Here is a 12,070-nt window from a genome sequence, read left to right on the forward strand (position 1 = left end):
GCAGCCGCCACCACACAGCCCCCACACGGCCAGCGGGGGCCAGTGCCGGTGACGGAGCAATGCCCCTGTGCCCTCCAACCAGGTTTTTCCAGGCGGGGAGAGGCCGCAGCAGTGGGGGCCCTGCTGCACCCTGACTCTGTCCTGACCATCACCCCCTCTCTGGGCTTCCTCCAGAGCCAGGGTGAGGACTCAAGCAAAACCCGGGAGGGAGGGTGCCTCCTAATGGGAGCGGGGAGCCGGCGGCCTGGGTGAGGCCTCAGGGGCTGAGACAGACCCAGGGCTCTTTCCGAGCTGTAGGGACCTGGCTTTAGGGACCTGGTGGCAGACAGGTTGGTCCGGCCTCTGCACCGCCCCATCCTGGAGGAGCAGTAAGGGATGGCCCGGCTGCCTACAGGGCTGGGGAGCGACACAGGGTGACCCCGTAAATGACCGGTCATGGTGGCCTGGGCTCAGAGCTTTCTGAGCAGAAGAAACCAGTTCTGTCCCACTGCTGTCCCCTCTGACACAGGGGATGGCTAACACCTGGCACAGGTGTATGTGTCAGGGCTCAGCCCAGCTGCAGGCCCTGAGGCTGACAGGGCACAGGGGCTGGGCCTGCAGGGGGACGGGGCCAGCAGGACCTGGGGGATGGCCGTCTCTCCACCTCCAGGCTTCCAACCTGGACCACACAGGTGTGCTGTGCACCCACAGGTGCCTGGCCCAGGGGCAGAGAAGCTGAAGGAAGGAGCCCGAGCAGCTGCCAGCACCCCCAGGGGGAGCCAGCGGGTCTGTGACAAGGACACCCTCCCCCTTAGGGGTAGGAACCCCTCATGGAGCTCACCCTGTCCCTGTCCTGTGTTCTCAGCCCGGGGCCAAAAGGGACTTCTAAATCCTAAATATTTTCATGGAAATCTGTCTTATGCTAAACTCGTGAAAGTGAACACAGCTAAGAGGCTGACCGCGCCCCCCCACCCCCCGCCCCAACGCGAGATATTTTCATTATTTGATAAGGATTTAAATGGATTTTAACTACCTCCCCAGATAGTTCTTCTTAAATGTTTTAATTTTAAGACCTTCCTGGCTTAATACATTATATGGTGCATAATCAGGCTGTATATTCACTCCCCTATCTCAGCCTGAGTCATAAGAAGATGGGATAATAATAATACCTCCGTCGGGTGATTAAGTACAGCAACTGGGGCAAGGCCGGCCTCCTCCCAGCTCCAGCTGCCGGGGGCCTCTCCCTCCCCTACCTGCCATCTCCTGACCTCCCCACCCACCCTTCGGCCCCACAGGCCCAGGCACCGGTCACTCCTGGGGCAGCCCAGCCGGACCAGGACGCTCTCTCCGGGATAAGGGTATGGCGCACGTGGCATCGATCAAGCCTGGCCCTGCTCACCCTCAGCCCCCGCAGGAGGGGGAGGGCTATTTGGAAAGAGCGGAATCCGATCTTTAGTTTAAAGACCAGACCAGGCTCAGCTGTGGGTGCCGGAATCTCTGACCCCACGTCTCTGTTTTAAACAGCGTTGCCCAGCCCTGGAGAGAAACGGGGACAGGTGTGCTAGCTCCGTGGGCCTGGGCAGGTGACTTCTGCTGCCTGGAAGGCATAGGACCGGGACTCCTGACGGCCCACGTGCCCTGGAGGAGATAAGGGGGTACAGGGAACACTGAGCTCAGAGCCGGTCCTGGTTTAACCTCCCAGCGTGACTGTGTGGGGTCTTGCTGAGCAGTGGTGAGACACCAGGGCCCCGAGGCCAATTGCCTGCACTCCAGCCCGATCGCTCACTGCCTCTCTGACTCAGTCTGTCCGTCTGTAAAATGGGGCAATCTTGACTGCCCTGTGGGTTCCTGCGAGGATCACGGGAGTTAGCAGCCTGTGGAAGCAGGAGGCAGGGAAACGTGTGGCAGAGGTCCAAGTTGAGGACATCTGAGTGCCATTGTCGCCTTAGGGCCATTGCACCCCAGGCCAGCACGGTCCACTTCGCCACTCTGCCTTCTCCGCACTCGTTGCTCCCGGAGGGCAGGGCTGTCTCTCCATTTCTGCCCCTGGAACAAACCGGGCTGTGGCCTTGCTGGGGCTCAGTGGCTGCTGTGGCCAATCGCCACATGCGACCCTGTTGTTCTGCCCCCCTTCACCCCCGGCTCAGCTAGAGACGAGGGGCATTGGCAGGGGACTCAGCAGCAGTGACCCCGGTGGACAAAGGACGCCCCGCATCAGTAACCTAGGCTTTGCTGTCCAGGCCTTGTGGCCACCAAGGTCAGGTCGACCTTGGAAATCAGCTCCGGGAACAGCTCCCTGCCAGCCACCCCACCGAGGCCACCAGCAGGCGGAGTGGACGCGGACGGCGTGGACGCGGTCGGATCATTGGGCCTTTATGGGCCATTCCATTTCTAAAATATGGCGTCAGTTGCAAAGTGATGATGCCTGTGGCAAGAAGTATTTATCGTGTGTAGGACCGTAATAAATATTGCTTTTATATCCTAAATAAAACCGAAAAATCCTGAATGTTTTGTGGGCCCCTTTTATGTCTTCCCATTACGGCCCCGGTCCAGTGGTTTAGCCAAAATTTAGTGGCCGTGAACATGAGCTACAGTGACACGCTCCCTGTCAGCGCGCTCCACCACCGCTGTCCTGGGGGGACCCCGCTCTGACCGAGACGGTCGGACGTGCAAGGAACAGCTCCCCGACGCCGGGAAATGGCCGCTTCATGCACACACTGATTCTGCATTCGGAGGCCCGATTGGATCAGGATCCCTTGTTCCACATCCCAGACACGACCAGCACCAGCGCGGGGCACGGGGAAATGCAGGCATTTGGACGCTCCCGGGAGGGACTGTGAGCAGGGGGTGGTGACAGAGGTGTAGAGAGGGGACAATTGGGAGCCACACTTGAGCACCAGGTTCCACCATGGGCTGTTTGCATGCACATGTGCACACACACGTGTGCACACACCACACACATGGCTGCCGGCTCATCGCCATTTCGCTCTGCCCCCATTCAGTTCTGGGAACTCCACGTTTGGGCATCCCAAGGGGGTTTTTTTCTTGATAATCCAACATATCTGCCCCCCCTTCCCCCAAAACGAAAACGTTTAGAATGTCTGCTCACTGCCACCGGCCAGCTCGACCTCACTGTGCTCCCCTGGACACCCGGTCCTGCTGCCGTGGCAGGAGATGGGGTCGGACTCCTGTTAAGGGACAGAAGACAGAACATGGAAGGAAATGTCTGGTTGGCCAGGGCCTGTCCCCAGTGAGCCCCGTCCTGTAGATGACTACGTCACGGGGTCACTGCAGCTCCCCGGCGCCCCTCCTCTGAGGCCTGGGTGGCCAGCAGCTGAGGACACAGGGGGGCTCTCCCGGGCCGAGAGGTGGTTCCAGCACAGGAGCAGCAGTGACATCCCTGCCACTTGCTGAGCAGATGTGCCTTCTCCAGCGAGGGCGGAACCTCTGCCTTTGTTCTAATATACTGATTTCAGAGAGGAAGGGAGAGAGAGACATCAATGAAGAGAGAGAATCATTGATCGGATGCCTCCTGCACGCCCCCGACTGGGGATCGAGCCTCAACCGGGCATGTGCCCTGACCAGGAATTGAACCCTGACCTCCTAGTTCATAGGTCGACACTCAACCACTGAGCCACACCTGCCGGGCGGGGAGGCACTTTCTGTAGAGGCTTCTTCGAGCCCTGGGGGTAAGGGCTGCTTCTTAGGTCAGCTATCCCTCTGTCCGCCACCGTCTCTGTCCTTGCTGGCCTTAACACGAATCCGTCAGAGTTAGACTTCTTCCCATGAAACGGCCCTGCTCAGATCACAAGGTGGTTTCTGGTTCCCGATGAGACCCTGGCTGATGGGAGTGGGATTGGTTTCCCCAGGAGCAGCCTCCTATAAACCAGGAGGTCAAGGTTCGATTCCCAGTGATGCCCTAGAAGACACCCCACTGGGCCATGGCCTTCCCCCAAGCCATGGCCCAGCACCACACAGAGAGAGACCTGTGAACAGCACCGGCATGAAGACCAGGGCACAGCCTAAGAGAGAGAAACCACATGCCCAGGTGTGTCCTAATATGCGTGGGACTGAGAGGCAGGCGGGGAGGTGGTGCCACTGTGGACCAGGGACAGGGGCAACGTCTCTGAATAGACACTCCCTGCACCTGGGAGTGAGTAGGTGGGTGCTCCATCACTTAAAGAACACGATTCATTATCCGGGGTTTTATCCCACGTCATTGTACGTTGAAAAGGAGGAGTTTTGTTTGAGTAGGATATAGAGAGCCCATCTGGGCCATCCTCAATGTTTTTGTGAATGTTTCAAAATAGAGTATCTTCAGTTATCACTCAGTTTTGCTGCTTAAGGTTGTGTCGGAAGACTTCGCCACAAAAACACATTGGTTTAAAATATTTATTAATTTAAAAATTTTAAATTCTTTTCTATACAAAGATGATGAGAAAAGTCCCATGCACACTCTGGGCATACAATAAAAATAACTCAAATGTCATTGGATGGTTTTGTACAAAATAATTCTTTTTCGGTGGGACCTCCGCAGGCAGTGCAGCCCCCTCTCTGGGCCGGGTGTCCCGGGGGTATGAGGTGATTACCTTACGACACCTGGGGGTGCCCCCCCCCCGTCCCTGTGCCCTGGTGTTCACAGATGTCACTATGAGGAATGATAAAGTACCCTATTGCTACTACGCAGAAAACTAGACGGAGACGTGAGGACACTTGAGTGAGGAGCGCCCCGGCTCCGGGAACTCCTGGGGGCCCGCAGGGACTCACAGAGGTTGGCAGGGAGGCTGCAGGGAGTCGGCTCAGCTCGGGAAAACGCCTTGAGACGGTTTCAGATGGTGCCCGCTTCTGCCGAGTTACCAACCTGCAGTGGGTTTAGCATCTGTATATATTACAAGTCATTTGCAGAATTAAAACAACCAAGGGATCCACATGGCATGGCAATTAGAAATGCATCAAACTCTGCACGTGGTACAAAAAGCTTCAATATGAAACAGTAATCCTCTGAGAACTGAGCCGGCCCGGGAGGCACCCCCGCTGCGCAGCCGGGGCCTCCCCCACCGCCCACCCCTTTCCCGCGACGCTCAGTCTTATTGCATTTTCCACACACTCATCTCATTTTCCGCAGCCTGAGTCTGTTTTCCTTGTCCCGTTTCTTAAGCGAAAGGATGAATTGGTTGAAAAAGTGCTCTTGGTCCTTCCTTTTTTGAACAAGTCGAAATCTCTGGTCCCGGCCATACTTCTCAGCAAACTCCTTGAATGTGGTCCTGAAAAGCAAGAAGGTCCTGCTAAGCCCTTCCCTGAGCCGAGTCCTGGTGTTCCGGAACCGTGCCCGCCAGCCGTGCCGGAGAGGGAGGGCACCCCTTCCCCACGTCCAGCTGCAGGGCCAGGGGAGCAGGGAGTTTGGGGGGATCAACGGGCTAGAGGGAGTAGCTCTGGGCCTCCAACAGCTGACCCACCTGCTCCCCACACTGGGCTACTCCTACTGGGGCTACAGACCCATCGAAGGTGTGTGCATACTTTCACTTGCAGACCCCCCATCGGCACATCCAAGAGCCTCTAGAAATGAGGCTGGCCTCCCTGCCTCTCCGGCCTCTTCGCTCTGAGCCCGCTGCTGCCCACCTGCCCCCCATCGTTGTTTTGGCCACACAGGTCTTCTTCCGTCTCTTGCTCTTACCAATCACCAACCTGCCACGGGTCTTGGCATATGCTGTTCCCTTGCCTGGCACACCCTTCCCTTATTTCTTCACTCATCATTTAAAGCCCACTCATTATTAAGCGTCAGGCCGACCATATTTTCCTCGAGAACATGCTCCCTATCTAGAGGGCCAGAGACCTGTGCATGGCTCGGGCATGACCTTCGTCAAGGTTATACCTCCATAAGCCTCCATAGTGCAGTTTACTGGATCCTTCCTCACGGGTGTGGGAACGCCAGTATCGGCTTTGTTCCCATTGGACATCCTGAAGGTCTGGCCCTGTGGCCGGGTGTAGTGAGCACCCAGATATTGGTGGACTGAATCCGTAACTGCCAGGCCAGGGAGACCCTGTGAGGTCACTGGAGAGGGGTCATGGAACCTTCGCCAGCGCGGGGTCCTCAGGGCTTTCGCTCCTTCCAGGTCTGGACCTGAAGCTCAGGAGCTGAGACAGCTACAGAGCGGCCGAGGCCCAGGGGCCGCGTGCAGGTGTTCAGACCTGCCTCCCTCGGAGCCTGGCGGGGGGCTGGGCCTGAGCGGCTAGGGCACCTGGGGTGCAGGGGAAAGCTCAGCCTTGGTCCAGGGGGCACCTCTACCCACCCCACCCCTATTCCTGGTGTATATCTCTCCATACCTGGGCGACACCTTCGACTCCTCCAGAAGTTTCCTGAATTCTTCTTTGGCTAGCAGCAATTTGCTTTTCTTTTCCTTGTATTCCTCTTTTATCCTCGTCTTGACAAACTGTTCAAATATCTGAAAACACACACAAGAGAAAAGTATTAGGGGGCTGCGTATCAGACATGCAAGTTTGTGTTTCAGACACTACAGGGGACAGCAGACCGGAGGCGAGCCTTTCTCCTCACAGGGGCTGCAGCTACAAGCCACGAACCTTGGAGGGGTCACTGCCCAGGACTCCGCCTGGGTCCCCCCCGGGAGGCCAGCATGCGGCCCCTGCAGGCACCATCCCTCTGACACCAAATCGCCGGGGAGTGGCTGGCTGTGCAGAGCTGGCAGTGCGGACGCCCAGCCCTGAGGCCCCCGTGAGTCTCCTCCTGGGTCTCGGAGAGCAGCCTGCAGTCCCGTCCCGCCAACTCTCACATCACAGCCAGCAACACGCAGAGGACGTACTCTGTTCTCGTCGATTCTTATGGCAACGTCATTGTCTGTGAGTCAGTGCGGCACCTGATTCCGCACACTCTGGCCTCCAGAAAGACCCACCTGTGAGTGTGGGCTCAGGGTCACCCTCTCCCAGGGGTGTCACAGAGCCTCCAGGTCACCGGGTAGGTCATCAAAGCAGAAAGGACCAAGAGGAGACCCGGCCTGGACACTGGCCGCCCGAGGTTGACAAGCCGTGTGTCTGCAGGGACCCCTGGCCCGCACTGGGAAGGGCGTGGACGCCCGGAAGGCAAATCCCTCAGGACGGGGCGGTTTCTCTGGGGCACTGGGGTGGCCCTCCTCTGGTAGGTTAAGGTGGCTCATTGTTCTAACGTCAGGAAAAGGGTCGTTCCAGATGCTAAAGCCACGGTGGGCAGAGCAGGGCTGCTGGTTGCCGGTGCCCTCCGAGCCTCAGGAACATGAAGGAGAACATCACCTGAAGGTGTGTGTGAACACAAATGAAAAGATGAATGAAAATCCCACACGGGATCCTATCAGGCCAATAACGAGCAATTCTGTGCCATTCCGACCAGTGGCCCTGGCGGAGGGCGGGCTTCGACGTGGGTGCCCGGAAGCCTCGCCTTCCTGCCGAGGGGACCGGGACAGGACAGGGCGGAGGGGACAGGATGGGCTGACGGACGCTGCGGCTTGTCTCTGGCTCTGGATTCCATCCGTCACAAGCCTCTGGGATGAGACACACGGGACGCTGGGCGCCCCCTGAAGACGCAGCAGCAGAGACATCCACGCAGGGCACTTAAAGGGACAACGCGCGCACATGTACGAAGTCGGGATGTGACCGGCTGATTCCCCCTTCATGGCAGGCGGTGATGTAATCTCCCCGGTTGCCTGGTATTTTAACTCATCGGGAAGGTGAACGCGGGGTTATTACCCAAACAGGAGCGTGCGGCTCTGCTGTTGGTGGGAGTCCTGCTCTATTCATTTTAAATCTGGAGAGAGAGCCCGGCCCTCTCTCTGCCCAGAGCCGTTTATCCGCCTGATCAGATGCCCCTCTTTCCTCTCCCTTTGCTCCCTCTGCCGCGTTATTTACGCAGCATCACTTCATGCCGCAGGGCTTGTCCCTCTTTAGCAAACTGGACCCGTTTTATTCAGAGTGGGATCTGGCTTTCCCACAGAGACCCTGCTGGCTCTCGTCCCAGGATGGCATGTGCTAGTGTAACAAGATGAAACACCACGCGTTACCATAGAAACGGGTCTGATTGCACCCTGGACCCTGCTCCCTGTCTAGGCTCACCCGCTTCCCCTCCGCCGCCCCAGGACCCTCAGGGTTCACCATGACCACGCTGCTGACGGGAGGCCCTCACAGGCTCCGAGTGGGATGCTTCCATGCGTAAACAGGGCTGTATATTTTGAATGTGGCCCAGCTGTCGTCCCCCGATCAGGTCAGCCTCGGTTCCACGCCTCCTAGACTACCGCTTCTCCCCGGGGTGGCCGGATTCTCCTGAACGCTGGCATCTACCCTCTGCGGACGCTCGTGCCCAGTGCACCAGCCACCAGCTCCTTCCCTTCCTCCTTGGCCTCGGGACCAAGCGCCCGTCGGCCAGGCCTCCCTTTGAAACATGCTCCAGGCAGGCTACCCGCGATCCGGCCCTGTCCTTTGTGGGGACGTCCACCCTTTACTTAGGGACACGGTTCCCTGGGCCTCTCCCGTCTCCCCGTTCATACAACAGACCTTCATCTCCCTAACACGATCATCCAGGGCGAGCTCATCAAGCAGGTGACAGAATACCCTTCCTCCAGACCCGCCACACACCGGCCACCATCTCCCCGGCTGGAGCACCCGTCCACACCTCCCCCGGACGGCGGCATCTGTCCGCCAGCCGTGCTCCCAGGCGGGTCATCCCGATGCCGCGTCCCCAGGCTGTCCCCAGGCCTTGCCACCTGGTACCTGTTTCCGTTCCTCGGAGTTCAGCAGGAGGTAGCGGGGATCAAACACGACCTTATGCAATTCTTTCTCCCACGTAGAAAACGCTGACACCTGCAGGGGGGAGGAACAGAGTTGTTTTTAGCACCTGTGCTGAGCCTGCATCTGCAGACAAGGTCACGGGCCGAGGACAGCCTTCAGGCCACCGGGGCGGGGATGCAGTGCTGCCGAAAAGTGTTCGACGCGTCAAACTTCTAAGACGTCCATGCTGAGAGCACTAGGAAGTTTCACGTCTACTCTTGTGACCCTATTTCTTCCTGGGACGTCTTTCAGGGCCACACGTCTCTGACCCGAAGCCCCGTACATCCTTGGAGCTGTGACACGCTGGGTTGTCACAGCTTGAAGGAAGAAAGGGAACCGTAAAACTTCAGCCCAGGGAGAGGCCACGCCCTGCAAATAGTCTGAGTGGAGCATCATTTTAGTTGATTTTTAATTTTTTTTCCTTTATTGATTTTTAGAGAGAGAGGAAGGCAGAGGGATAGAGAGATAGAAACATCGATGAGAGAGAAACATCATCGATCGGCTGCCTCCTGCAAGCCCCCTACTGGAGATCCAGCCTGCAACCTGGGCATGTGCCTTGACTGGGAACCGAACCAGTGACCTCTTGGTTCCTGGGTTGATGCTCAACTGCTGAGCCATACCAGCTGGGCTTAGTTGATTTTGAATCCACACTTAACCCTTTTTGAGGTGGGATTTATTTTTTAAAACTATTTTTTTTGGCAATAGTTTAAGGTTTACGGAGAAGTCACAAGCATATTGCGAAGTTGGCATGTACCCCACACCTAGATGTCCATATTGTCAACATCTCCACATTCTCTCGATTCTTCCACACGACGCTCACAAAAGCCCACACTGCTCTCAGAGGTCTTCAGTGTCCACCTAGTTCTCCCTTCCTGCCCAGGCTCCTACCTACGAACCACGTGACACTTAGTCTCATGTCTCCTGTGGGCCCTGCCAGGGACTCGTGTCACATAACTCACTCCACCCGTTTGCTGACACTCTTCAGAGGTGTAGATGCATAATGAAATACATTTTTTAAAAATTAACAGTATATCATCCTTGCCTTTGACCGAATCTACAATCTGTGAATACTTGAGATGAGCCACGTCGACAGCGACTATAATTTATGGCGCTAAAACAGGCATCGTCGTATCCCCGGGCAGCCACGCTAACCTCCTGCAGGGCTGAGTAGTCGAGAGAGAGGGTGGCCGGGGCGTGGGCCCAGGACGGAGGCGGGAGCCAGACAGCATGAGCATGACACAGGGCCCTCGCTGCCCGCAACAGGGACTCTCCTATGGGGCAGGTTGAGCGCCCCCTGGGCCCGTTCTCAGCCCCGAGGAGCCCCGGGGTTCCCCTCCACAGTAAGGCACCCTCTTCTCCACAGCACCCTTCACAGTGTGACGTTGTCCTGGTGACCCCCACCCTGTCCACAGGCCCCGCCCACACTGTTCTGGATCATGCACCCAGGGGTGCGGTCTTGGGGCCTCTAGAACTCTGCCCACGCACAGGACCCCCAGACCAGTGCCGTTCTCTCCCGAACTTCCCTTCATCTCCAACACCGATCTCTACCCATCGCACCTCGCGCTCCCTGGATTCTGTGGCATTTGGTCCTTGAATGGGACCCTTCAGGCAGTTCACACCCTCCCCTGTGACGTCCAGCCTCCTACGGCAGCCTGACTATGAGGCTGACTCCATGTCCTTCCGGAACCATGTTCCCCACTCGTCGTGTCAGCTCTGGACAACCAGCAGCTGTCCTTCCAGAAACGTCTGGGCATCCAGCGTGCGCCCACCGGTGGCCGGCGCTGTCCGTGAAGGGGAAGCCGTCTGTCTTGGCGGGAGCGCATCTGTTGTCACCGTGGTGGGCAGAGCCGCTGGCCTCTCGCATTTACACACGGTCTTCATTTCACCCGGGATTGGAGTCGTCCTCTGCCCTGGCAGTCGTGGGATGTGGCCTCCCCCACTGTGGGCTGTGCTGGCCGGCGTGTCCTCGCCCCTGCAGCCGCCAGCCTCTCAGCGAAGGTCCTCTGATGTCACTGTGTCGAGTGGCTGGCTGTCCCCTGCCGTTTCTCCAGCGGAGACACCAGAGCTGGCGTCTACAGCACAGGAGGAGCGGCAGGGCCCACCTCCACCCGACAGATGCCACTGCCAGAAAGTGGCCACATCGGGCAGGGTCAGAGGTCACTGTGGTGGCTGGCTGGCACGGCATCCCTGTGCGGCACCATCTGCACCTGCAGATGCCACGGCTGGAGGGAGGGCAGGCGGAGGGAGGCTGCAGCTCAAGGTCGAAGCTGGTGCCCTGTCTGCAGCCCCTGGGACCGGCCCTTCCTTCTACAGCTGTTTTAACGCCTCTTTGTGAAAATGTCTCGTTTGGAAACCCCAACAACGTGTTTTGTCAGAACAAACAGCTCCATTGTCTGCCTCTTGACCAGCTGAGCACTGAGCTGTCCCACCCAGAGGACAGAGTTCAAGGGTGGCCCTCACCAAAGCCCCCCGGGGGTCAGCAGGCCAGGGAGGGGGGCAGGGCGGGGGTGCACAGTCTTGAGCACAAAAGGAGGAAAGTCACGGATGAGACGGGTCCGCCTCAGTCCCAGCATCACCAGAGCCCATCCGAGCACCGAGCAAAGGGCCGCCGTGGCCGCTGGGGAGATTGCGTTTTGGAGGAAAATGGATCCCGTTTAAGTAAAGTGTCTGAGAGTTCAGCTCGGGCTAAAAGGTGAGATCACGTAAGTCCCTTAGCGCCCGATGCCGGCGACAGTCCCTCCGTCTCTAGACCAGACCTCGGCAGGCAGGGGCGCCTGCGGGCAGCAGACGCTGCTTTGATCTTCAAAGCCAAAGGCTATTTTGAGTCTCTGTCAATCCCTGGATCCCAGAAGAGGCCGGGACTTAAAGGCCGGAGGACGGGCAGGAAGATGGCCAAGGACGGCTCTGCCAAGTTCTGAATCGCAGGATCAATTGTCTGCCTCGGAGGGGGGGTAGGGGGGGTGTCAGCGCCGTCTGGCTCACTCAGTTACAGCTGAGGCAGGGGCTCCCCTCTGAGCAGCTGGGAACCCCGTCCTGGCTCCCTGTGCATCCGGGTGACTGTCTGTCCGCACCGCCCTCCTCATCCTCGTCGCCTCCTGCCTGACTGTATTGGGGCCCAGAGGAGCTGCTGCTGCCTCAGCTCTGGACCACGGCACTGGGGTGCCCAGGGCTCCGTAAGGGGCCAATCTCCATCTCAAACAAAAATCCAGTTACTTCGGAAGTTAATGTTTTTTAGCAAATTTTACGATCAAACACGCTGTGTTGGTGGGTGATCCACGGACCA

The 12,070-nt window shown here is 58.0% G+C and overlaps 1 protein-coding gene across 1 annotated transcript in view; it reads right to left on the reverse strand.

Moving 5' to 3' along the window:
- Positions 1–5,086: 5,086 nt before the first annotated feature.
- The window catches only part of TCERG1L (transcription elongation regulator 1 like), a 99,036-nt gene continuing 92,052 nt past the window's right edge, over positions 5,087–12,070 (reverse strand). The window contains exons 10-12 of the mRNA XM_023762660.1: positions 8,731–8,820; positions 6,304–6,422; positions 5,087–5,243 (exon numbers count right to left, since the gene is read on the reverse strand). Of these exons, the coding sequence (XP_023618428.1) occupies positions 5,087–5,243; positions 6,304–6,422; positions 8,731–8,820 (366 nt within the window). The remainder of the gene's footprint in view (positions 5,244–6,303; positions 6,423–8,730; positions 8,821–12,070) is intronic.

Source organism: Myotis lucifugus, unplaced genomic scaffold (assembly GCF_000147115.1).
Source record: "Myotis lucifugus unplaced genomic scaffold, Myoluc2.0 scaffold_255, whole genome shotgun sequence".
Classification (NCBI taxonomy): domain Eukaryota; kingdom Metazoa; phylum Chordata; class Mammalia; order Chiroptera; family Vespertilionidae; genus Myotis; species Myotis lucifugus.